At 42.4% G+C, this 27,543-nt stretch overlaps 1 protein-coding gene and 1 long non-coding RNA gene across 3 annotated transcripts in view; one reads left to right on the forward strand and one right to left on the reverse strand.

Moving 5' to 3' along the window:
- Positions 1 to 479: 479 nt before the first annotated feature.
- Positions 480 to 1,655, reverse strand: LOC116722858 (uncharacterized). The gene is made up of 2 exons (XR_004339845.1): positions 1,534 to 1,655; positions 480 to 1,430 (listed from the first exon to the last, which is right to left on the reverse strand). It is a non-coding gene; the product is annotated as an uncharacterized LOC116722858 (long non-coding RNA).
- The window catches only part of klf7b (Kruppel like factor 7b), an 86,613-nt gene continuing 60,498 nt past the window's right edge, over positions 1,429 to 27,543 (forward strand). The window contains exons 1-2 of one of the 2 annotated variants that reach the window (XM_032567203.1): positions 1,553 to 1,663; positions 13,316 to 13,760. In XM_032567203.1, coding sequence (XP_032423094.1) covers positions 13,623 to 13,760 — 138 coding nt within the window. In that variant the 5' untranslated portion in view covers positions 1,553 to 1,663; positions 13,316 to 13,622. Of the gene's footprint in view, positions 1,664 to 13,315; positions 13,761 to 27,543 lie in introns of both variants that reach the window. The other variant, XM_032567204.1, reaches the window with a different exon arrangement.

The raw sequence follows: 27,543 nt of genomic DNA on the forward strand, positions 1-27,543 counted from the left end.
TGGACTGAAGAGTTGATTGTTGTCCCGTTATTAAGTTATTATGGATATCTGCAGCTTCTTCAGAGTTACCATGTGGAAGGTGAAAGGCCTTGGTAGGGTAGCTATTGTCACATCCATTTCTACCATGAATTAATGAATTGAGCTCTGCGCAGGGCATTGTGTAAATGTCTTAAATTACACATTAACTGCAGTGATGTACAAAACAACTGGAAGCAAAATCTGATTTTTAACTTTTAAGTTAAAATCGTTGATTAGAGGGAATTTGAGCTCTAAGTACTTTAAGCATGATGGGGCTTCTGCTTTCATTTTTGCTCTATTGATTGTCATGTATGAATATTCCATCGCTCATATCTAAGGTAATTTTATGCACTGGGAGCTGAAAAGCAGAAGTGATGAAAAGGAGAGTTAACACTTCCAGTTATATGTATGTTCATAGTGAGGGGAAGGGAAATGAATAGTTAAACAAACAGAAAAAAACGTGCTTTTGTTGCATTTTTTTTTATTTTCACTCTCAACAACAAAAATAAAAACCTCTTGTCAACTGAGCAGGAGGGCGGGCTGAGCCGAGCTTTTCCTCCCACGGAGTCGCTGCTCTCCACGCAGGACGTAACCACAGGAAAAACCACACGAGGGATCTGAGCTGAGGCGCTCGCGCCTTCCAAAACAACAACCCAGCACCTTTTTTTTTTCCTCTTTTATCACCGCTGCTTCTTCTTCTTCTTCTGACTCTCACCTGCAACTTTCCGCAAATTCACACTTTCGTCGCGCGCGCCGCAGCCGCCGACTTCCCGCTTCTCACCTCTCTGCCCGTGCAGCCTGTTATGACTGAGAGAGGAATGCTGCTGCTTTTATATAGGCCTCTAAAAATAACTCACCCCCTCGCTGCCATCTACAGCGAGACCGACGTCCCCACGCAGCCAATGGCGCGGCTGCGTCCCTCAAAGCCCCGCCCGCTCCCTCTGTCTCAGCGCCTCCTTAATTGGACAAGAGTGACATCATCAACCCTATTTGCCTTATAAGGTCACGCATGAAATTGAGTGACAAGGTGGCTCCGCCTCTCGCCTCCCACCCCTCCTCCTCCTCCTCCTGAACTCCCGTCCGCTTCTCCGCGCCGGGGTACAGTCTGCTGCTGGAGGAGCAAACCTGGCAACCTGGCAGCTTCGGACGGAGCCCGATCGGCAATCTGGCAATGCGGAAATAGATCTGGCACCCCCGGATTGAGGAGAGAAGGCGTGACAGAGCGAGCTGGAGGAGTAGAGAGAGAGAGAGAGAGCGAGCGGGGATTGCGCTGACAAAGATCAAATAACACACACTTTCTACCCACGTTGCCGTTTCTCGATTTTTTTTTTTAAATTAAAGTGCTCAGGTGCGCGCTCGTCTGCACCAGCTCGCGCTTTTCCTCCAGCTTCTTGTGGTTTGTTTTCTCCACTCTGAGAAAGAAAGAGGAAAAAAAGAAGAGAAAAGAAGAAGTGCGTTTTTAATCGCCTCTATTCCGGACTTCTTTACTTTGCCGTCTTTTTTTTTTTTTTTTACCTTTCCCCCTTTCCCTTCCTCGTCAACCATGGATGTTTTGGCGAATTACAGTATTTTCCAGGAACTCCAACTCGTCCATGACACTGGTTATTTCTCGGCGATGCCTTCCCTGGAGGAGAACTGGCAGCAGGTCAGAGATGATGCGCTTTTTTATTTCTTCTTCGTCTCCTCCCGTCTCTTTTAAAAACAATCAGAAACTGAAATAAAATGTCCTGAGTGCGCATGTTTGATGTTTTCTGTGCGGGTTTAAAAAGTGTTTTTTGCATTAGGAGGGGAGTCGCTGCTGAGCCCCGTGTTAGTTGCGTCTTTTTTTTTTTTTTCTTCTCTCGCTCACATGGAGCACCGCGAGGTCCGCTGACAGGAGAAAAACACACGCGCGCACACGCCCACACACACACACACACACACACGCACGCCTGCACACAGAGGGAAAAAGGAAGGGGGAGGATACATCCATACGCACCAATGGCACAGACTGGCGACGTTTAAAGAGGAGAAAAGTGTGCGTAAACACTGTTAAGAGTGTTTACGCACACTCCAAAAAAAAGGAACGTGCCCGTGATCCTTCAGCTCAGCTACTCGAGGCTTAATTAACCTCCCCTGATCATTAATGTAAAAGCAGGAGCATGACGCTGTTGCTGCTAGGAGTCCCTTCAGCGTTTAATCCACCCGGAATTGATGCGCAAAACTCTCCAGAAGCAGGTGGTTGAGGTTGGAAACGCTGTTCCTGCTATAGATTCTGATAAACGACGTCGATTAATGGGGGGGAAAAATGACTCCCTGAAATTGCTGCAAGTACAACTGCAAGTTTTTTTTTTATGTATGTGTCTAGTAGCCCTTCATTTTCAGAAACATATGGGGTAAGGGGGGGGGGCGAATCCGACTTTTGCGGAAACTGTTAATTTTAATTCCAGTCAAAGATTCTCACGTGGATTTAGATCCGGGCTTTGACTGGGTCATTTTAATAAATGAAGGTGATTTGATGGACTGTGGGCTCCATCAACAGCTTCCCCTGTCCATAAGGCTAAGTAAGCATTCCCACAGCATCATTCTTCCATTGCCGTGTATCGCCATGGGGACGGTTGTGATGCGCAGTGGTAGTTTTCCTCCTCGCAGAACCTTTTGGATGTTGGACATGAAGTTCAGGTTTGGTCTCATCTGATGAGACTGCCTTCATCCTGATGCTAGCTGTGTCCTTGTTGCTATGGCAAACAGCAAACTGAGCTCCTTACGGGTTTCTTCATGCCTGTTTTGGATGCTGAACGGGTCACTTCCCTCCAGGATCGTCCTGGACTCGGTTCTGTCTTGTTCTCCTTTCCGCTCTCATCCGTTTCCCCCCGCAGCATGATGCTGCCACTGTCATGTGCCACGCTGGGAAGGTGTGCTCAGAGATCCTCCCATCAACTCCGCTCAGAGTCGGAGGAAACGGCTGAACAAAAAGGCAGAGACGGCAACATCCGGTGACTGGCAACTTTGGTTGCTTTGCGATTTTTTTGCCATCGTTTAAAAATATATATATATTCAACAAGCTGTAACTTATTGAGTGAAAGTGATGGCGCGGTGCCGACGTGAGAGTAGAATGACGGTGAAAGCGAAGCGATTCTGCGCTCTTGGTTCCATGCTGATGATGGGGGCTGGTGGAGAAATGTGCGCGTTTTTCTCCTGGAGGCTGATGCTGCTCTTTGTGTGACTGATGTGATCAATAGGAGAGTCTGTCAGCCTGGTATGTTTGGGATTATCCTCAGAGACACAAAACACACAAGCTGTAGGAGATGGACACGTGCCTAACAGGAATTGACTTTTTCTTAAATAATACATCCACACCTGCCACTGTTTGTTTGCAGATAATGCTGCTGAATAATGCATGTCAGCCACCGCGACATTCAGCTGACAGTGCAAGTCAGGCTGCAGACTGCTTCATAACCTACTATCTAGGCACTCGAATCTCCCGCCATTCTGTTCACGTCGAATTGTTTACCTGCCTGATTGGGACCTGATTTGATTTCGAACGGTTAGTTTTTTTGTCAACTTGAGACGGACCATATGAAGCCATGTGAATCCAACGTCTCTCCTGGGCCTGTGTGTAGCATCCCGTCTCCTCTGGATTGTCGGTGTGGGGAGCGTGGGCATGTGTGTGTGTTTGTGAAACACACACATGGAAATTGTTGCAGTGTTGGATGAAGCAGAAACTACATGTTTCCTCTCCCACACCAATTAAGTGCTGCTTCATCCTGGATTTAGTGCAAACTAATCCACTTTGCTGCCCTTTCCCCCCCCCCTCATTTATGTTAATTGTTTAGTAGTGTAAACAATTAGTTCAGGTGTAATAAAAAATCGAAATTAACTGGTTTGCTTTCAGTTTGGAGTCTTATGTTACAGATACTAAATGCAAATCTTAAAAATTTTACGTGCGTATTGCTGAACTATTGTACTTCACTACCAATTAGTGATGCAATAGATTTCATAATGCCATATTTTCTAGGTTGATTAATGATTAATCCCACAACAGTTGCTATAGCAACACTAATAAATAGCTGCGCATCCTGTTTAAGAGCCATCTGGTGGCCATGTTTTTAATCAGGCAAACAAAATAGACACTAAATATCACTTAACATATGTCCATTGTCCATTGGGGTGACTGAGTAGCAGGATCGGCCCATGATAGGACAAGAGACATAGGACAGACGACCATGCACACACACACACACTTACAGGTTTAGAGAGACCATTTAACCTAAGAGTTGTGGATTATGAGAGGAAGCCGTAACATGTAGGGAGAATCCAGGCCAGGATTCAAAACCAGAACCTTCTTGCTCTGAGGCAGCTGTGCTCCCGACTTCTACATGTTAGTTAAAAAATAAATAGTTTATCCAGAAAACCTTTGACACATCCAAAAATTCAAAGCGGGTTTAGAGCAGAGATTGGTGCAGTAGCTGCATGTTCGGCCTAGCCTGACTTGGCACTTAGCCTGGCTTAGCTAGCTGAACTAAAGAGATATCTGTGTCGAAAGAGCAGGAGCATATAAATAGTTAGAACCAAGATTATTCGTGGTCCTAACAGACTTAGGTTTAAAGTAATTTAAACATTTTACATTTCTGACTTGAGGTAACATTATTGTTCTTTAGCAGCCTTGCCAGAGTCCAGACTTGCATCTAATGGAAAACCTCAACAGGAAGCTAAAGATTAGGGTGATGGAAAGGAAGCCTCCTCCTCCCAGTGACTTGCTGCTCATCTCCAAAGATAAATGACAGTTGGTTATCCATCAAGCTGTTTAGTTTGAAAACGGATTGGTTTTCTTATTAGCTTTTTTTTCTCACAGCATTTGAAATAATATCCTGCTTGGTTCGAGGAAATGCTTATTACATTAGACACATTGCAGAGAGAGAGAGAGAAAGAGACTACTGTCCATTTTCAATACACTTATTACAGGTTTGCTTACTGTGTAGATGGCTAAGGAAATGCTTAGCAAGAAATCCCAAGATGCCTTTCTGGCAAGGAAATTGTAATATTTTAGATAGATTTGGAGGCAGAAAGCAACCAGCTTCTATTTGACCTGAATTGCTTGTTCAGAATAATTCCATTGCTTTATGGCTTTGCTAATAAGATGTTTGTGCTAAGTTAGGCTAACAATGTTCTGGAAGGCCCTCTGCAGCAAGACGAGACTGCTTTTAGAAAACCACTACTTCATCCCGCTCTTTGTTTCTGTCGGCCTGTTTTTAAATAAATCGTACATTTTAGGAGTTAAGCAGATTTTGACTTTTATTTTCCTCAGCGTTGAGGATTTATGGTCCATTTCCCAGTTTTGATGTGTGGAATATTCTCTGTCATTGTAGCTTGAAGGAACCAAAAAAAAAAAAAAGGAAAGAATGTTTTTTCTTTTTTTTTTTTGAATGCATCTGCACTGGCTGCGACACGGACAGAAACCTGGCACACCCGCATTTTTTCCACTCTTGTTCCTTCTGTCTCTCGCTATTCCCTCATTTACTCCATCGCTCATAGACTTACAAACACACACGCACACACACCCCTTCGCACGCCAACACAAACTAACACTCACACACACATGCGCACATGCTTGGCTGGCATGCACTAATGGAAAGCTTAGGTCTGGCAGAACTCATCCCGCCACTTTCGGCAGTAATTGGCCGTTTGCTGTCAGACGGACAGAACCACACACACACGCCCCTGCGCACATGCAGTCAGACAAACAACACGCACGCTCAGGCAACCTGATTTGTGGCTATCATTTATCTCTCAGGGCTTTGTGTCCTCATGCAGCCTTTTATCAGCTGCTTTGCATCATGGTAACAGAAGCAGGTAAAACAACAGCCTTTGTCTTACCTGCCTGTCATTTTCGTTGCATTTGACGGCGTCCTGTGTGTAATTGCAGCATCTTTCTGCATTAGGACTGAAGTGATGGGCTTTTGGGGGGAGGAGGGGATCTGTGCGCCTGTGGGGAGTGGTCAAGGATCAAACTCAGACTTCCCAATTAGGAGTAATCCATTTATTCCACAGCAGAGCCGCTCGGAGGTCTGATGAAAAACAGAGGGAAGGAGAGAAAGCGAAAACAGAGGGATGTTGAAAGTGTAATTGAAGTAGAGGCCATGTTTTTTTTTTATGTGGATGTTGTAGAGCTGCATTTACAGGCTGCGTGTGTGGGGGTGGGTGTGTGTGTGTGTGTGTGCGTGTGTGTGCAAGGTTTGCAGGTATCTATTTAAAAGTGTTGCGTTGCTTTAAACCGGCTGACTCGAATATCTTTTTCTCATCTTGTCTGCTAGTTTACATGCTGTGTGTGTCTGTAGTTCTTTTCGAGCGTATTGATTTATTTGCTGTGGAGTCATTACAGCACTCTGCTAGACCAGCCAGTACTGTGTTACAGGGAAACCTTGCCTGCTTTTGTCCAGGAAAGGCTACAAGCCTAAATCTGCTTCTTCAATGCAATCAGACAGTGGTGGTAGCGCAAATGGTAAAAAAAACAACAAAAAAAACAAAACAGTATCCAGTCCTATCCGGTTCTGTTTTCCAGTAAAAGAAACGCTCACATATTTCTAACACGTGCGATTTTTAGAAGTGGGAAAAGTCCCTTTTATCTGCCCTTTTAGGTGCAGCTTGTTATCGTTTAGAGCAACAATGTGGCGAGCTGGTGACTGAGCTTGGCTCGTAATAAAATGGATATTAAATTAAAAGGTTTTATGTTTATTCAACAAGGAGGTGTGTTTCTAACTGGAAATGACACAGACACTGGATCATTTCTCAGACTTTCCTACTATTTTTATGTGCATTTCATGTTGAAAAAGGTTCACACTCTTGTCAATTACAAACTGAAAAGCCTTTAATGGTGTTACAGCAATCAAAGTTATATTTCCTGAGTAGATTTTGTTTTGGGTTTTTTTCCGCGTGTTTTCTTGCATTTTTGTCATCGCCCTAAACTTTGGATCCACAGATTCTCTGAGAACGTCTTGGTTGCTTCATAATGCTGACATTATGTCCAGTGAGAAGAAACGTGTTGCTAAAATCAGAACTTTGCAGATGTATAGAACATTTTGTGCTTACCTGGGAATGGTATTTGGAGTGTAAATAAATGCAGTGATATATTTATATAATGTTCACAGTATTTTAACAGCTTGAGGCAGAAAGCTGTGCGACAGTCTGGGGGTTGTGCTTTTAATATTATGCTACAGTTTGCATTGAAAAAGTGTGAGAGGGTTGAACCACGTGTCATGTTTCTAAACCAGACCCAAAGAGAGAATATCATCAGACGTTATAGAGAGATGCTTCTACAACCAACCTTAAAAAATATCCTAAATTTGCTAAAGCAAAAATCTTTCCAGCCTCATGAATACCATTTCTTTAACCTTCCTCTTTCGATTGCTGTATCTTTGAACTGGACTCCCATTAACACATCTTGGGGATTTTTAAGGTCGACACAAATAATAATAAAAAAAAAAAACAGTTAAAAACTGGACCTACTGTATTATTTATTTCAAACATGTAAATTATATGCAGCTTCCCAATCAGTACAATATAACATGCATGTCACAACAGCAGATAAGACTTATAGGCAAACACAATAACGACAGTAAAATAAAAACATGGCTGGCATTCAAAATGGAGTTTTTACTCGTGCATCCTGTGTTGTTTTCTTAGCTTATAAAGCATAAAAGAAAGTTAAAACTCCTGTCTGCTTGTGTTGCAATAAAAACATCCAACCAAACTATCTAATGATCACTAAGCTCTGACAGAATACTGCTCACAGATCTCTAAAGTAAATAAAAATAAAACAACCCCCAGTAAACCATTTGAGTATCCAAGCTGCAGAATACGCTTGCAGGCTGTGCAGCTACTCATGCGTACCGTCTGCTTTTCTTTTTTTTCTTTTTTTTGCCCTCCTTCTCATCTCCTCTGCAACCTGTTGACCTGCTGCAGTGACCACTGCATGAACTGTTTTCTCTCTCTCTCTCTTTTCCTTTCTCACTCTGTTTTCCTCTCTCACTATCTGCCCACGGCTTGAGGCGGGCTCGGGGAAGTTTGACAAGATAATGAATTGCCATGCATGCTGCAGTTTTTCACATTTCACAGCCCAGTAACTCTGGGGATGGAGTGAAGGGTGGAGGGGTTTGGGGCGGGGACGGAGGGGCGCTTGGTAAGAGGAAGAGGACGAGAGATGCCGAAAACACCAGCAGAGAAAATAAAAGTGCAGATTAAAGTTAGTCAGAAAAGACGAGACTTTTGGTCCTCTTCCTTTTCTCTCTTTCTGCCCTCCTTTGGTGTGTGTCTCACAGTTTGCCCGGGGTTGACACACACACACACACACACGCAGTTATGTAATTGTCTGCGGAGCACAGCTGCTTTGTCATAGTCACAGCAGACAAAAAAAGATGAAGCTGAGGGAGAGAAACAAAAGAATGTAGAGAAAAAGATGGAAGTGTGAGAGCAGCGCAAGAAGAAAGGTGAAAGAGGTCGACGAATAAAGCTTCTCTTCATGCGCTGAGTTATGAGAGAGACGGAAATGTGGCTCTTTTTAAACGTGGGAAAATGTTCTTTCATCAAGTGAACTCGAACTTTACTCCAGTGCCCTCGTGTTGCGTGAAGCAATACATATTTCAAATTAAAATCGCAGAAATTCATCGTTGGCGTCTCTGAACATGCTTCTGCGTGGGAGGACTTCTTACAGCATTTTCTCGTTTAAATGATGTGCTTCATGTTGTTTGTGCTGCGCTTTCAAGTCATCAAAAATCGGTCCTGTGATGCTGCGTTTTGACCAACCGTAGCTCTTTGCAGTAAGACGCTGGGTTTTTGGATGGTGGGATTGCTGAATCGCTGGAGAGCGACCCAGGAAGGAAATGACTGCAACTATGTTGACCTTCAGCATCGTCTTGAGTTAAAGCGCATCGATCGTGATAATCTTGGAGAAAACTACTTTGAGCAACAGTGACGTTTAAGTCCTTTGTTGGATTTTGCTCATTTCGTATCGGCAAGAAGAGTCCAGTCATTTATTTCTCGACACATTTTCGCTGATTGCATCGATGCAGTTCGCAACACAGTCGTCTCCAGTTCTGCTTCCTGCCCTGGGTAATTTGCTACATGTCTTCCCCTTCTTCCTGCCCAGCTACGTTTGAATGAAAGCTTCAAGTGTCACAAAAAAAAAAAATCTTCAAAAGGTGGCATGGATGCATCAAATTATCCAGGAATACGTCTTGAGATGATATCTAGGATGCTAATGCGTTTGTTGCCACGCTGCTGCTTGTAATCCTAAGATGGCCTCCATTTGCACAGCAATATGAGAATTTTTCAGCAGCGAGTAGAGCTGCACAGTATCACAAAAACATGCAAATGAGTTTATTTGTAATATTCCTGAATTTGAATCCACATTTTTCTGACTTTTTTTCCACTTCAACGCTCTTTGCGAGCCTCAGCATCTTGAGCACAAAAATATATGCTTGGATTTCCAAGCATATATTTAGACTGAATGCATGAGGCTTGGGATATGATACCTAAAACAATATTTCATGTTGTTGAATTGCATTATTGCACACTTTGACAAAGTGATATGAACTGAGATTTGCTACATTGTGCTTCTCAGCGGTAGAACATCCTCTGGAATCAAAAGTTTTAATTTGGAAAGTCAGAGCTTCCTCTCCGACACTGACCTCCAAATCCAATATGGCTGCTTAGCTTAATGCAACGTAATCACGTCTTCAGTAACGACTTGTTGGTTTGCACTTCCAATGACTCGGATCTCATCTCGTTGGTCTCCCTGCGTAGTAAAGAATAACTTGCTGCTGCAGAGTTTGGACCGCATGAAATGTGGAAAATCGCATTTACGCGGCCGACGTCGCTAGTTGCAGTTAGATGAAGGTTGGAGACTTTTAAGGTAAATGAAATTCTGAATTGAAGTTTCTTGATTAGCCAGAAAAAAAAAAAACCTGTGTATTGCTCCGTCATCTAAAGCTGAAAAGGGACGAATCAAAAGATAAACTTTCAATCCAAAAAGAATTATTTTCCATTGATAATGCTGGTTAAAAATACTTTTCCATTCCTTTTCTTTTTGGGGGGGGGGATTATGAGGTAGAGACGCTGTTATTGTCCTCAGCTCATAATTTCCAGGCGCTGGCGTCAAAACCCGCCGACGGTGTCCTGGGAGCCCATGATTCAGTAAGTGAATAAGGCAGAGATTAGACAAGAAACGGAGCAGTCAGACTGAAACGGCAGGAAGGCAGAACAAATGAACTGCACTTGTGATGGAGAGAGAGGAAGAGGGAGCGAGGGAGAGAGCTTACGCTGTGAAAGCTATAGTCCTGATCTTTCAAGATGAGTGCCTTTCTCCAGCTCTATTCACCGCGGAGCCCGATTACTACAGTTTATAAGGAGATTTACTCATTCATCTCTGCATGCTTGGAGCACACGCGGGATATCTGTTATTGTGAAGCGACTCGTCCTAATAGGTCTCATGTGGTACCACGTTTTTCTTTTTCCAACCAAAAGCCCCGCATTTTAGGAACTGTGCTGTTCTGGTTTACAACCTGCTGTTTGATAAAAAAAAAGAAAAAAATAGTAAGAAAGAAAGATGAATAAATAGTGTCAGTTCCATCACATCTTGGGGAGACGAACATGTTTAGCTCTGCTTATCTTAAAAACTTGTTGAAGCTGTTGAAGCTAAAAGAGAATAGAAAACGATGTTTGTCCTACTTAAGAAATTAATAACAACATATTTTTGTTAACGTAGATTGTGGCTAATAATGGCCTTTAAGGGTTTAATTGATCAGTTTGGCGCCTGGGGTCAGGAATTGATTTAGATAATTAAAAAAACCCCACAAAAAACGGATTACTTAAAGAGAAGCGTTTTTAGAACAATGGGAGGAAAACCTTTCCCCCCAACTAAACACACTTTACGACGATTCTCCATCATGTTGCTAAGAATTTGAAACTGTTTTTTTTTTTTTTTAACCAAACACCCAGCAGTGTTTAATTTATTCACTTTCATTATCAGCAGTCAGGGCTGTGATCACAGGCTCAGGTGTGTTGAGTCTTTTTTTGTCTCCACATCCTGCTGAGCCAGTGTTTGCGGATCAATTGGCTCGGGGATGAAGTCTTGTGACCTGGCAGCCGTCCAAACCCCCCCCCCCAACTCACCCAAACATCCCTTTTTGTCTGGGAACAGTTGAAATTTGCACGTTTTAAAGGTAAGACATGTTAGTAACTCAGGTTAACATGGAGTAGAGGAGGTTTTGTTCTCCGTTGGAGCTGCTGGAGCGCTGCTGGAAACACAAACACAGTCGACGTAGGATGTGCTTCCTCTCTCCACTTCTGCTTCCTCTCTTTTGCAATCGCAAGAGCAGAAGTGCTTCCAAAACGCGTGGCGGGCGTTCGTTGGTTGTGAATTTATCTTAGGAGAACACATAGCTTTACTTTTACTGCTGCTTGTGTGTGTTTTCCTTTTTGTAGAGCCTATGAAGAGGACGGCTTCAGCTGCGATTTTAATATTAAACCCCTCTGTGTGTGTGATGAGATCATTCAGTGTGCAGAGGATGTTGCACACCATGAATGTGCAACATCCTGTGTTTGGGTGTGTTGGGACATGTGTGTGTGTGTGTGTGTGTGTGCGCTAGCTTGCCAAGGCCAACAGGACACACACACTTGTTCTTGCTTTTGTCTTCATATATGTCCAATAAGACGAACCCAAACTATCGCAAACACACAGATCAATTCAACTGTGACTAGAAACAAAAGCCCGTATGGTTTGGTGAGGGTACAAAGCATTTTGTTTTCACTCTCAGAGAAAAATCATACAAGAGCATTCCTATAAAGTTGTGGCTACTGCTCCGTTTACAGCATATATAAAGTCCAGCTTTCCTTCACCATCTGCTGGCTCTTTAACAGCGCAGTCATTCAGTGTCCAGCTGTCTACTTCACGAGACAGACACACGTTTCCTGGTCAACAGTTGTGATAATGAAGCGGGGGTTTTCTGTGACGCCCCTTCAAAAATAATACGACTTCCACACCTGTTTTTGTCGTACTTGAGCAAAATTTAAGTTCTTGAGAAATACTTTCGTACAAGGATAGTTTGCCATACCAAGATATGATGCCATGCACCCAAAACCCGTCCACCTTCAAGTATCCCAATTTTCAAGTCTTATAGAAACGGAGGGCAGAGTTTGAACCTGAAAGGTTTTAGACTCATCGTCTATTTCTTCTTCAAAACCAATTGGACCGCTGCTATAAAAACCAATCACTAATCGTATTACTGTACAAAAATATGTAAATCTCCCATATTTTGCCTTCCCTCAACAGTAAAGTTGCGGATGACATCCGTTCCAACCTCTGATTCTGACACATCTTTTTTTTTTTTTTTTTTACCCAAATATATTAAAGACTGAAATAATTCTGAACTTATATCCACTTGATGTGAGTCAGTTTTCATTAAAAAGTGAATAGATGTCATAAAAATATCATCTTTATGGGAGAAATATAATACAGTATGTCCTAAGTCTGTTTGGTTTTAAAACAATAATTTAGACTTCAATAAAACTGAAGACAAATAGATTAATAATCTGCTGTTAGTGAGCTTAATGGTTTTATTTGCATTTATTTGCGATCACAATTTTTTTTGCATTCTGTCGCAATATTACACAAATGCACATGAAGTTTTCATGTGCATTTCCATCTCAACCTGACACAAACAGACATAAACATGTAGTGAGTAAATTAATTTTCTATCAGCTTTTTGCACCAAAGAGTTAAAAATACACATTTTCACTGAGGCTCTCCAGTGAAAACGTTACATTTTAAATTGACATTTGTGACTGTTTACAAAATAGACCAGCAAATATTGCAGAAAGCTTATTGCGAGATAATGCAAAGGAACATTTCCCCCACGTCCTCTAGGGGGCGCTGCACCGGGTCCGTCTCTTGCTCTGCCTTTTCGTCTCTTCCTACACCTGGTTAAAAACCATTTCGTACTCATGTATCCATTTGTGTATCTTTGTAGTTAAGTGTTTTGAGTTATATAGCAATTCAACAACTCAGTTGTCATTCATAAATACATTTTACAATATTTTCACAAGACTGTGTGTAAGACTCATTTATTTTGGCTTTGTTTCCCCTCGGAGTGACCTTCTACAGGTTAGCGTTAGCCGATCTCCTCACATGGATCTCCCCCCACAGCAGACGGCTCCCTTTTGTAGCAACTGGAAAAAGTTAGGGGAAAAGAAAAGAATCAAAATGATAAAGGTGAAGGAGGCGAAACGAGCATCCATCATCTGTACCCGCTTGTCCTTGCAGAGTCACAGCGGGAGCTGCTGCCTGTCCCCAGCAGTCACTGGCCGAGAGGCGGGACACGCCCTGAAAGGGTCGCCAGTTCATCTCAGGCCAACACACACACACACACACAGGATAAACAACCACACACACACAGGCTTACAACTCAGGACACTTTCTACAGAGACCAATTAACCTAATAGTGTTTTGGTGTTGTGGGAGGAAGTCCTTCATACAGCATGCTAAATCCGTATAGTCACCTCAGATTGGGATTCAAACCCAGGACCTTCTTGTGACAGTGTGGCCCTGAATGTGACCAAATGAAATTGACATGCCCATAACATGTCAATTTCTTTTTTGCTTTATTGCCAAGCAGGAGTCAAAGTGGCACCGTAAGTGTCTCGTTGTGGAGGGGTTCCTTTGGGACGTCGGGCTGAAAGACGGTGTGTACGGCGGCGCTACAGCGAAGGTGCGACTGTGACAAATGAGACGGAGTTGCAGAGCAGCCAAAGCATTGCCGCTGCATTATAGTGCACCTTTATTCAGGCATGATTGTGGCGCGTGTTCAGAGCGGGACAGTAAATGGGTCAGATGCGCTGGAGGAGAATGACCTTGGGAATTTTGGCCTGCTTCTCTTCCTGCCTCTGCAGACGCATGCCTTTATGTCAGGTTGGAGAGGAAAAGGCGGCGGCTGGCAGAAACAGAACCTCCTCCACCTTCTTCCTAAACGTTGCCTCTGACAATACAACACCTAGTTTCCTTAAAATATCTCAACTTGTTTTGACTTATGGTGGGCCCTGCAAGGTTTCCTACACCGAGCTTTACGAAATATCTCGTCTTCCTGATCTCCAAATATCTCTGAGCGTGTCGCGTGGCTAAAAATACTAGTCATTTTTAATCTTGGGGCCACAGTCTGTCAGGCCGTTTTTAGTATTTTTCATAATTAAAACTCCTGAACCCGGCCAGCTGTGGACAAGGAGATTTCTTTTTATTGTCTGGCTCCACGGTGCCTTTCTTGGTGGACGGGGATATGTGGGTCGCCAGCTATTTTAATCCATTATGATGCCAGGAATACCTGAGGGAGTGTGCAAGTGCTGCAGTGTGTGTTGGCGTGTGTGCGTGTGTGGATAAGTGCATTTCGGCTCTGAACTCACTGCTAAGTGTGTTTGAAAAAGTTGTAGAGGAGAGTGAAAATTAGAAGTGTCTATGTAGGAAAACGTGATATTTTACTAACTGCAAACACATCAGAGTTTTTTTTAATTTTTTTATACTTTGACAATGTTTAAGTAGCTTTTACTTCTGTTTACACGAGTCTTTATTCTTTAAAAAAGAGAACTGTTTCAGACAGCAGGTGACTTTTTTCTTTTTTTTTTTGTCTTATCAGCGTACAAAGCCATTGTTCATTTGATCAAACCGTGCACATGTCATCATCAACACCATGTTCCTGTTGTTCCTTGTGCGGATATGACAGCTCAAAGATAAGGTAGTGATTAAAAATAAATATGATGCCGTCGTACGCCGCCGCCTCCCCCCCTCTTCCTCCGTCCGGAGAGACGCTGCTTTTCCTTGAATGCATGATAGTTTACATGTTTTTTTGTTTTTTTTTTAAGCTGTCATCTTGAGTTTTTTACTGACACGGCACAGTCGAGCTAAAAAAAAACAAATAAGCATCCGAATCCAGTCACCAGCCGATTTACAAAAGCCCCCCAAGAAATACCTTTTTATTTTTGATTTTATAGAAAATGTTAAAATGAGATTAAAAAGAACTACTTTCACGGCCTGTAAATCCGTCTAAATACTTCTGTTATTGATGCAGTAGTCATATTGTTATACTTCTGTTCAATGCATGTAATTGTCCTGAACTTGTCTTAAACTTATCAGGTTTTTGGTTTTTGCGAAAATCTTTTTACGTGTCAACTTAATACAAAAAAATAACTGAAATATGTCAAGGACAAATGAATTGTTTTGAATAATAAACGCTTTAAATATCACTTCCCTGATGGGATGGACAAATGTTGTCCCACAAGAATGCAGATTTATTGCAACCATGGAAAACTGTACAAGACTTTTTCAAATCCCAAACATTAAAATGTTTTGTTTTTTTGTTTTTTTTGGTAAACTGTTGATTCCACAAAATCAGCAATAAACATCACTGTTTAAAAAAAAGATTAAAAGTTGATATTGTGGCCTGTTTAGGGATAAACTGCACCATTAAAGTCGCTGGTGCTCTGAACCCATTTGATTGGTCATTTGGCTTTGATGGGTCTTTTTTTTTTTTTGTGCGTTTTGCCATCTTTGCCAACATATAGCACAATAAACGTTTAAACACTTTAACTATTGTTATTGCAGAGCATCGTGCCAGGCTTTTAAGTCGTCATATCTCCCGTCCCTTTCATCTGATTTAAAATCGTTTCCAGCCTGCCTTACAAACATGAGATCATGCGGCTTGTGATGCTGCTGAAGAGCGCAGCTTGAAGCTCGCAGGCACAGACAAAGAAGCTTTTTCACAATTACCCACATTAGACTGGACATGGTCTCGGTTTCCTCCTGAATGATAAGCAAATGTCCCTTTGATGCCAATTGTAAACACAATGTTATTTTGTTATTTTTGTTATTTTTTTTTTCTTTTTGTGCGAGTGCATGCCCGTGGGAGAAGGGAGCCGTCTGAATTATTAAAGCGTGAACTGCCAGAGTGGAGGAGAGTGTTTCTTTTTTACCCCCAAGACTTTCATGCAGAGACGGTTTTGTCTGCAAATGCGCACCCAGACACACGCACGCACACACACACACGTCGAGGTTGCATGACTCATGCAGCCACCTGCTTTGCTTTCCAGCAGGGCCGATGAGATCAGTGGCTTCCTCAAAATACCAAAACCTCTGGAGGAAGAGAAGACAGAAGGCAACCCTGGTGTGTATGAAAAGAAAGGAGAGAAGGTGTGATGACGATGGCTGCCTCCCAGGAGTCTCTCTCACACACACACGCGTGCACACGCCCGCAAGATCTGGTACATGTTTCCTTTTTAGGATTGTCTTGTAGTTAAATTAAATGCCTGTCACACAAACCCTCAGTAATGTGTTGAATCAGCAACTGGACGATGAAGCTTTTAAAAGTTCTTTTGGCAAAATAATAATAATAATAATCCAACGTAGAGAAGATTATCTACCTAACCAAATTATTTTTTATCAAAGAATATCTGCTGTTTGCAAATCCTAATCCTCTTCACACAAACCAAACAAATCCAGGTGCTCCCATTCAAGGTTTGAAAATGTAGCGAATAGTCCGATTTAGAATGACACGAAACATATAAATTACGTTGTGGTTTGAATGCTGGATGAAACATGAAAGCGTCCTGTTATTTGTGACCTTTTTACATGGCTGTAAAAAGAGAGGGGCATGTTCTCTGTGAATAACTGAGGACTGAATGTGAATGCATACAGTCTAAACCGGAAGCACAACCGGCGATTCTGGTTTAGATTCGGTGTTTTAAGCATCGAATCGTCTGTTTTTATCAGACTCGCTCTGTTGAGAATCGGGTCGTCACCACAGTCAGACATGAGCCACCTGGATTTTGTTGAGTCTTTAGGAGAGGTGCAGCACAAATCAAAACTTGAACCATTTTCGCTTTGTGCTCGAAGATGCAGCAGTGGGGAATGACTAACTACCTGTGTATTTATTCAACAAAATAGACATACCTCTCTATCTGTTAGAAGAAGAAGCTCACTTAAATGTTTCTTCTTCTAAACATTTAGTTTCAGCTCCCCATAAGGTTTTGAACACACAAGGTCTCACAGACAGTGGACCCCTGTCACATATTCAACTATTTGTTGATTTTTCTGGGGAACTCCAAATTATTTGTGGAAAATTCATCCATGAGCAGACATTTTTGTACAGCACATCCTAAAATATTTGAACAAAAATGAGGCTTTTGGATGCTAAAATACAACAACGCTGCTTGACGCGTTATTGGTTGACATTTGCAAAGCAGCCAATCCAGAAGCAGCGTTCGTTCATTGGCGCTGATTGGCTGTAACCCCAAAAGTCGAGTTAAGGAGGAAGGACTGTAGATTTTAGTTTCTGCTGTGTAAGATGGTCTCCATTCATTTTAAGGTAGATTTGGCAGTGCAAATCATTTTTAGTCAGTGGTCTCATGTGTTTGTGGGAGTCCACTGTATTTATAACGCTAAACTGTAATGAATAACAAATATACATTAATACAATGATGCTAGCACACGATGGATTTAGGCGTTTTTTTTGTTTAAATATTCTTCCTGACTCTTAAATGTTTGTTTGGTCTAAATAAGTCAAACAAAGCAGAAATGGACTCTTGTTCCGGTTAAAGAGAGCCAAACTACTCTGGTGTGAAAATGACAAATAAAAAAAATAAAAAAACTCCGAAAATGTTCTTTCTGTAAACGCATCAACCAATAGCAACATGTTCTTTCACATATTTTTTAATGTCAACATCAGATAAAGATTAGGGAAAACTGAAAAGAAGGATTTTAAAACTCCTATTACTAATATAGACGCTGCAAAAAAAAAGAAAAACTGCTGTATTTTGTTTTAATTTTTCATATTTTTTAGAAAAAACAAGCTCACATGTTGAATCGTTAGAGGTTTAATTTATACTCCGTCCAGGAAGCAAAACAAAAATGTTTACGTTCAGTTACTGTGCTTGATATAGAAAGCACAGAAATTAAGACCAACTTCTACAACGAATTGTTAATCAGGCCTGTTCAGGATGCATTTGATAATATTTCTGATAATATCAGTGTCTGCTCTTTATGAAGCTCTAGTGAAGAGCCAGTAAAGAACAGAAACCCGAACACGCAGCTTCTGAAACATCCTTTGACGTTTTGTTAGAGATTAGATGTTATAGTGCGCGCCGCCATAACTCCATTACTGATCCTGATCATCTAATGGCCCTCTGATATATTTACATTAGTCTATTGGAGACAATGAAGTGAAACGAGCGCAACATACAGCCAGGGATCAGCTGCTGTTGCTTTTTAATGGATTGACCCTTTCTGTGCATGAGGTGTGTGTGTGTGTGTGTGTGTGAGATGGGGTGGTGGGGGGATAAAGTGGGGGATGAGGTCATTGTGTTGTGTGAGCATGCGTGACTCTCTTTGGGTGTGTGAAATAAAGGGTGGTGGATGTATAAGTGATGACTTCATTCGTTATGTATTAATTTATGCCTTGACTTGTCCCTTCAGTTGTGTGTGTGTGTGTGGGCGGGTGTGTGTGTGTGTGTGTGTGTGTGTGTGTGTTAACCATCTATGAACGGGGAAAACCAACAGGAGGAAAGCTTTTATTCCAGACAAAAGCCAGTTAGATAAAAATGATTTTGTGATGCACCAATGAATTTGCCAACAACCTTTTTTTTTTTGTTCATCACAAATGAAATGCAGACGCTTATATACACTCCCCAATAAGTGTATATAAAAAACAAAAAAAACTAATCTTTTACAGTCTGCAAATGAGTACGCAAACATTTTTTATATGGATTGTGACACATAAGAGAAAATATGCTGCAGGTTGCAGTTTTGAATCAAACGGTGCATAGATATTTGAAGATGCCCCTTATATATTTATCTGATCTTTGCAAAACTAAAAACATGTGCATTAAGCACAACAATCTAACCATTAATTAATAGAAAAACCAATATCTTTTCCATATTTGACCGGCTGATGACCGATCACAACTGATCAGGACGACGGCTGGTTCCAGTTGTTTTCATTCGAAGGAAAAAACTGACTAATCAGACCTTAAATAAACTGATCAGTTCATCTTTATGGAAAATGTGCAGATCGACATATTGAGTGTTTTTGATATCAAAGAAAAAAACTAGAGTTTTTACAAATCTTTCCATGTTTTCCACACAGTATGTTACAGTGTAAATCAATCCTCACAGATTAAATTTGAGAAAACATCCAGAGTCTCTCCACCACAAAGCTTCATTCATTAGCCGTTAATTTACAGCGTTGCTAACAGAAACGCCACCTGGGCAACGTCAACCTTAATGTGGTAAAACGTCCTTTATCAGCCAACTGCTAAATGCTACACTAAGCGACTGTTGTAAACAAATTAATCAGGCAGCTCACCTTGTTTCAAAAACATTTTAAGAAAATGTGTGTGTTAATGAGGATGGGAGTTTTGTGACTGGATAAAAACAAACCTAAGCCAAGCGGATCCCCTTCCCAGCTGCTTTTTCGTAAAAGCTTTTAAAAAATCCTCCGCTTTTGTATTGTTCTGTTTGACCAAAGTCGTCTCTCGCCGTCCGTTGTTTCACTTTTCAGCTTGCGCAGTTTTTCTCCGCCAGCAGCCCGGCGTCTGCCAGGTGAGGCGGCGGAGTGACGCCCCGGATGGAGGCGGGTCACAGATGTGTCACCGGATGCGGTTCCCAGCAATGACCCTCGTTTTCACCGAGCCGAAAACGCGTTCCTTCGGAGTTCCAGCTTCCAGACTTTCCCACTCGGTTGGAGTGTTGATTCAGAGCTTCGCTCTCCGCTTGTCTTTGATCTGTAAACACTACGCCAAGCGGCATCGTTGGCAGGTCAACAGTGTTGTTGACTTTCTGTCTCTGATACGCATCGGCGCGTCTCCCGCACACTTCCTCTGTTATCAGCTCCTTTTGCAAAGTGCAGCGACAGGCTGCAGTGGGAGCTCTCTGTCATCTCATAAGGAAGGGCTTTTATTCTTTGGGCATGCCGTTCACTATAGACGACAAATATAAAAGACGCAAACATTTTGGAACTGGTCAATATGATGCCAAACACAATGCTTCCATTCAATATTTCTCCAAAATTTTGGGAGAATAGGATTTTATTGAGATTGACGCCAAAATATTGGCAGAGAAAAACTGCGCAAATTATTAACTTTTTTCTGCCAGTATGAAAATATCCATCCATCCATCTTCTTCCGCTTATCCGGGGTCGGGTCGTGGGGGTAGCAGCTTCAGAAGGGAGGCCCAGACTTCCCTCTCCCCGGCCACTTCTTCCAGCTCCTCTGAGGGAATCCCAAGGCGTTCCCAGGCCAGCCGAGAGACATAGTCCCTCCAGCGTGTCCTGGGTCTTCCCCGTTCCTCCTCCCGGTGGGACGAGCCCAGAACACCTCACCAGGGAGGCGTCCAGGAGGCATCCTGACCAGATGCCCGAGCCACCTCAACTGGCTCCTCTCGATGTGAAGGAGCAGAGGCTCTACTCTGAGTCCCTCCCGGGTGACTGAGCTTCTCACCCTATCTCTAAGGGAGAGCCCAGCCACCCTACGGAGAAAACCCATTTCGGCCGCTTGTATCCACGATCTCGTTCTTTCGGTCATGACCCAAAGCTCATGACCATAGATGAGGGTGGGAACGTAGATCGACCGGTAAATCGAGTTCTTCGCTTTTTGACTCAGCTCTCTCTTCACCACGATGGACCGGTACAGCGCCCGCTTGACAGCAGACGCTGCACCTCTCCGCCTGTCGATCTCCTGCTCCCTTCTTCCCCCATTCGTGAACAAGATCCCGAGATACTTAAACTCCTCCACTTGGGGCAGGACACCCCCGACCGGACCCCCCTGACCCGGAGAAGGCACTCTACCCTTTTCCGGCTCAAGACTATGGCCTCGGATGGATATAACAATAATAATAATTAAAAAAAACAATGAAGCAACTGTTCAGAAAATAGGACAAAGATACATAAAGAAATTTCATAAATATGTTGCCTTTCGTGTTTTCTGAACATTTTTTGCTAATTTTTTTCCCATTATTCCCTTTTTTTTTCAACTTTTATTTTTCTTCCAGTTTTTTTTTCTCCTATAAAAACTGTAATTTTCAGTCTGTCGCATTTTCACAACGTCAGGCAGTGATGGAAAGTAATTTGGGAATCCTCTGCGTGTGTTTAAATTTTCATCATTTAATGACATTTTTACTTGAGTTGATAATAAATGAACAATAAATCATGAATAAGTAAACGTAAAAAGTTTTCTAAAACTCCCTGGGACTGTACAAATATTGTTTAAAAATATGCGACTCAATTCAGTCTGAAAGTCCGGTTTGAACAGTACCAGTGTAAATAAAATAATCTGGACCCAATAACCAATAGAAATGATTTTTTTCATGTTGTGCGTAATGTCACTAATCTGCAGCACATCAAATGATCTAAAAGAGCTAATTTGCAAACTTAATTGTCGGCGTAAGAAAATCTCTAACTTCATTACAAGTAAAAACTTTTTTTTAATATATATATATGTAACTACATTACAGACAGAAAGTTGTTTAACAGAAAACATTTGAAAAGAGAATATCTGTCAATGAAATGCTTTGGTTTATTTGCAGAAGCCCCTGACAGGAAGAGTAACCCCTCTTCATCGCAGCTGGATGTTTTGTAGATGCAGGTTGTCACCTCAGCTCCTTCACCATGCAGCCTTATCGCCGTAGATGTCTCCTTTAGCGCGCGCTCGGCCCTCGAAGACGCGCTCTGTAGCGTTGCTGCTGACGCAGGTTCGCGCAGAGGAAAGATGGCAGCCCCTCTTCATCTCCAGCGCTCTCGCCGGGTGACTGCGCCGACCATTTTCTCTGTTTTCTTTTGTTCCGCTCGCCGTCTCACTCCTCCCATCCCCTCGTCACGTCTTTGTCTCAGTGTTGTTCGCCGCGTCGGCTGCCTTTCTTCGTCCCTCTCATCGCCCTGAGCAATGGAGATTAGGCTGACACGTGGGACACACGCGCGCACGCACACACGCATACACACAATCCGGCGTCTCTTAACAAGCTGTTAACCCCCCATTTATAAGTGTGGCCTGTAAATCAGCTCGGTGAAAGGGAGTGTAATCCCTGCCGGACGATTTAATGGTAATCTCCATATCCTAAATAGATTACACAGAAGCTCGCGTGCGGACGCACCCACATGTTGTCTGCAGCCCTTCCAGCTGGCTTGAGGAGAACCAAAGCTAAATAGAAATAAACACCCGCTTTTTTTTTTTTTTAAGTCACTTTCTGGGTCATTCAGAGTTCCAGATGCACTTTGTTTTTGTCACAACTTCACACGTCTTTGCTTTTTAGTTGTGTTTTTTTTTTTTTTTCTAACCAAAATGTAATGGTTATCTTTTTATAGCCGCCTCGCTTTCATGCGTTTTAATAAGCGACGTTACAAAGTGACAGGTAGTGTTGAGAGTCTAAGGCTGCAGTCATGCGGAGGGCACCGGTGACTTTATGTATCTGATTAATTCTGCTTTATTTTTAGCAGCGTCTCAGCGCCAAAGATCTAACAAACAGGAACTTCAAAAACGGTTTCTTCTCTTTCACATCAGGAAAAACTCAGGACAGAATGGAAACGGGCAAAAAAAACAAAAAAAAAACGATTCGATACATCTCCTGTTTCAGCCCATCGGTTTTATTTTAATTTCTTTTCTCTTTTGCATTCCGGTGTCAATAAATATTAATTGAGTTTGTTCTGGTTGCATTTCTGTGTTTTTTATTCAGGTTTTGGAACCAAAATGAAAAGAATATATATATTTTAGGAATAAATAGGTTTCCGTAAGAAAACATCTTAAGAGTCTGAAGACATTTTGATGTCAGCTTAGAGTAAATGCTTTAGGACTACAAAAAAAAGTCAGAATTTCCTGACATTTGCTCACTTGCGCCCTTCAGCTATAACCGTAGTTTAGAGAGAAGCTGCTGTGGATCAAACTGATCTCACTGTGCAAATGCATCAGTCAGGGAAGGAAGAAGGAAATCTTCATTAGTTGCTCTAAAATCTATTTGTTTTCTTCTACCATCAAAAAAAGTTCAAAAGAGGCCAGCAGTGCCTTTAAATAAAGTTAACATGAAGGAAAAACGTCAATATTTTTGAAGTGAGGCTCTGTTAAAGGTTAAAAGCAGCGAAAGTCTGACCTCCAGTAGATGATTCTCTTCTTTCTTGTTTTTCTTTTTTACATCCAGGTTAATTTTTACTAAATTCTCAAGCTTATGGCTGCTTACAGGGAAAGCAAAATCAGAGCAAACTTCTCTAAAGTGTTGCACTGAGCTGTTTAGATGTTTGTACTTTTGTGGTTTTAAATCCTGGAGCGCGTATGACTGTGGTTGTTAGTTTGAATGAAAGCCATAAAGGAGACATACAGCAAAACGCATACATCAGCGCTTAAAGCCGAATTTATACATCTGTTAAAACAAAACTAAAACACAATCTGCACAGTAAACATCATCCTCTATGCTTCAAAACAAGGAGTTTAAAGCGATTGAAATATACCAACACTGACGTCTAATGGATACAAAGTTTGACCTCCTAAAACGTAGATCAACACCGTGTCAAACGTTCCTCCTAGATTTTGGTTTATATTGACAAAACATCACACAGTTTTTTCTGCAAATCTTCCATTTCATCACATCCCTAAAGATGATCGATCTGATGCAGAAGTGGTGACCGTGTGGAGGCCACAGAAGTTCAGCGAACCACTTTTCATGTTCCAGGAACCAGTTTGAGATGATTTGACTGGCGTCCGTTTTCTGTCCTCAGCTACAAACTTCGATGCGGTTTTTTGACCCGTTGCACCATCAGCTTTGGGGCTGGATGTGCTGTTCTCCGCGTCCCTCGGTTGTAACGAGTGATTATTTGTTTTTTAGCTACTGTTGCTTTTTTTTTTAGCATCTGGAACCAGTCTGCCCATTTTCCTCTGACTTCTGCCTTCTTGTCCACTGGATAATTTCTCAAATTGTAAATCTTATGTTTCACCCCTAAAAAGATGGTCGTGTTATAAAGATGAACAGTTTCTGATATTACAAAAAAAAAAATCCTAAATTCTTGCACCAACACCACATTTAAAGCCTCTTAACGTTCCCTTTCTTCCCCAATCACCTGAATGCATTCGGTTACCGCAGTGTGAGCAGCTGAATCGATATGTTTACGGATAATCGTGTACCTAACAAAGTGGCCAGGCAGCATGGTCATTACCCAGAACTCCACAGGCCGGACGGCCACCACCGGGTCGCTTTTTCCTGCTTCTGTTTTTGGGTGTAGGGGAAACTTTTTAATAAGGTGGCAGTCACTTTCAGCAGATAAACGCACCGGTTTGGCCACAAGCAAATTGGAAGGGCTAATTTAACTCTAGCAACCCCCCCAAAAAAGATTAATGTTTAATGGCTTTTTAGTGGATTGCACAGCAGGGGACGCTGGAAAATAAAGGCTTACTTTTGTAATTTAACACTGCAAGCAATGAAACGACCCTGCCGCAGCAGATAAAACCTGTTCGATCTGCTGTGCTGTCGTCGTTTTTCTAGACTCGTTTCCTGCAGGGAATCTTACTTGTTTATCTTTACAACATAAAATATACAAGAAAGCTCAATATCAGTGAAAACATAATTCTACTATAATCATGTATTTGTCTATTAGTGTCATCTGCTCTGTCCTGAATAAAAAAAAAAACACCCTAATTTTTCACTCTCTACGAATGATCGTCTGCGTTAAGTGAACAGTAGGAAACACTGTTGTCGACACTCGTGTATGCCCAGCAGTCATTAAATAAATGTATTCCTCGGATTGCAGGCTGTCAGCAATACACCAAGAATACATCTGGGGTAAGAGTCAGCATGTGTGCTCTAGTTAGCTGTGTGTCCTTACAGCACACACACACACCCACCCAGCCACACACACACACACACACCCCTGCAGACCCTGAGCACCACAACGTTGACATCATATATAAACACCATCATCATGCAGAACATCATTTAACAGCTTGTGGTGCCTGCGAACGACGCGTGGGTGATAAAATCGGCCTCGTCGTTCAGAGTAGCAGCCATTTAAACTAAATGATTGTCACTAACAATAAGCTCATTTAACAGAGTGAGAAATGGCCGATGAGCGACAGCTCAACAAATAACTGCCGGGTGAGCTAATGAGCTCTCCGCCGCCGTGGCGCAGCGGAGAGCTTCTGGAGTTAAAGCCGGAGGAATAAAAATAAAGTAAATAAAATTGGGATTCGTCACCTTCCGTTTTATTTATGGGTCGGTTTTGACCTGATTCGCTTTAGTGATGGATGGTTTGGTTTATGTTTACATACAAGCAAAGGTTCTGATGGAGAGGAGCATCGTTGAAAAAGTTCAACCTCGTCAGTCTATATTTATTTATTTATATATTTATTTGTAAATCGACGTCTTTCAGAGTGAAGAATGAACTTTATTAATCCCAGAGGGAAATCAACAAAATATGAGAAGATAATGATGTTTGCTATGGATGACATTTTAGCTTTCTTCTTGCTGAAACAGGAACGCTGACCTTACCTGAATCCGGGTCCTTTTCGGACATTTTTGATAAGTTGTTGGTTTTCAGTCGCGCGGTGGCGACCCGCCCGCGATTGTGAAGGTTCACCACCGTGCCGTGTTTTCTCCAATCACAGATAATGGCTCTCATTGTGGTTCACTGCCTTCCCAAAGCCTTGGAAATGTCTTTGCAACTCTGACTAGATTAATAGGTGTCAGTGACTTTGATTTTTTTTGTTTCATTTATTTTAACCCAAGTTTTTTCTGGCACCAGAGGCTTTGGGCAAAGAGAGAGAAGTGGGGAAGACATATAGCCCAGGTCCAAAGGTCGGGGATTGAACCCCAGACGAAGTAATCGCCTCCATGGGGCGTCCGCTCTGCCTCTACGCAATGCGCCTCTACTTTTTTTTTTAGGTTTCTTAAAGGGACGGTGTCGTGTCAAACCTGCTGAGCTCGTCATACGAGCTACTCCTGAGTAAACAGGTTAATTTATTAGCATCGTTCTGATTTGCTGAAGGCAGAGTGTCGGAAAGAGTAGAAGCTTCTTAAAGAGACGGAGCCTCAATTTCAGGACGCTACATTGCAAAGTCAAATTTCTTTTATGCTTGATATAGCATTTATATAACAACTGAAGGTGACATGATTACTATATCATGCTATCAAACGGCAATATGTTCCTGGAAGATGTATAATATGACTTTGGGTCTGAATGTCTTGCTTTTAAGATATTTCAGCCTACTTCATGTTGTCAGATGGATTCTGTTGAAGTGGACTTTAAATTGTATTTACATTAGTAATGTCTTTTTGGTATTAAATGTGTTTGATGTAATATATTTATATGTGACAGGAGCAAAACCCGCAAGAAAAAGATGGGCAAAATCTTTAGTCAGGTCTGTGTAAGTATTTTCATTTTTTAATTTTGTGACCTGGTTGATTTTTAAAGTCCAAGTCGAGAGTTTTGCCATTTCATTTGACCTTTTTCAGAATACTTTAGGGGTCTGCCACGCGCTCAAAGCGAGAACCGAACTGCTACGGTTTGGTATCATGAACCTCTTCCATGTTCTGTGTTGCTTCTCCCCGCTGGGCCTGGGAGCGCACAGAGGGGACCCCCCGATGAGCGCTGCAACCTCTAACCTCTGAAGCTTGCATGTCCCTGCTCGCTCAGTCAGAAGAAAGGCTACCAAATTGGGTAGCTGTGGTGTAAATGGCTTATGTACCAGAGCTTGGCATCTTCAAAGTCGGCCACTCGGGGAGCAGCGGGGGGCAGACGGGGAGCAGCCGTCACAGAATTAGGATTACAGCGTGAAAGTTGGTTCTAAATCTATGCGAAACGCTCGCCCTGCCCTCTGACAGGACGTAGGTGGCACAGCCTGATGCTTTCTCTTCTTTTCCGTGACACCGCCACAGGATGAAAAAGAATATACCCACGAACCCGGTCACACAATGCAGAGCACCCTCCCCCCTTCGGCGCCCCTCGCAGTGGGACGGGAAGGTAAAGGCCACGCTCGGCACAGCTTGACTGAACTTAAAGTGGCTTCTTCTTTACTCACGCACATCCACACACACCCCCACACACACACCCACACACGCACACACACCTCCACACACACACACGTGGACTCGGTAATAGATGGGTTGACATATTGTTGCACGCTGAAGAAAATGCAGCAGTGCTATCAGCATCTTTTCCAAAAGCAGGACTATAATGCAGCTCTACCTGCTGACTGCAGCCGATACCGGGGGCGGAGAGAGGACTGCGAGGCGAAGCAAAGCCGGAACAGACATCAGCTGCAAATTAGCACGTTTATCTTGATTTGAGCAGGTGCTGCGGACACACTGCGGTGTGACTTAGTTACACCTAGAAACGCACCGAGACAACTGCACCCTCTCACGCCCATTAACCTGTAAATTTGGATGGAAGAATGACCCGAGTTTATTTTATTTTCTTTTGGACATATAGAATCTTGCTGTCTCATCCCCGGCTGCTTGGCAGGAACGCCGGTTTATATGTCAGC

This window comes from Xiphophorus hellerii, chromosome 7 (genome assembly GCF_003331165.1).
Source record: "Xiphophorus hellerii strain 12219 chromosome 7, Xiphophorus_hellerii-4.1, whole genome shotgun sequence".
NCBI classification, from domain to species: domain Eukaryota; kingdom Metazoa; phylum Chordata; class Actinopteri; order Cyprinodontiformes; family Poeciliidae; genus Xiphophorus; species Xiphophorus hellerii.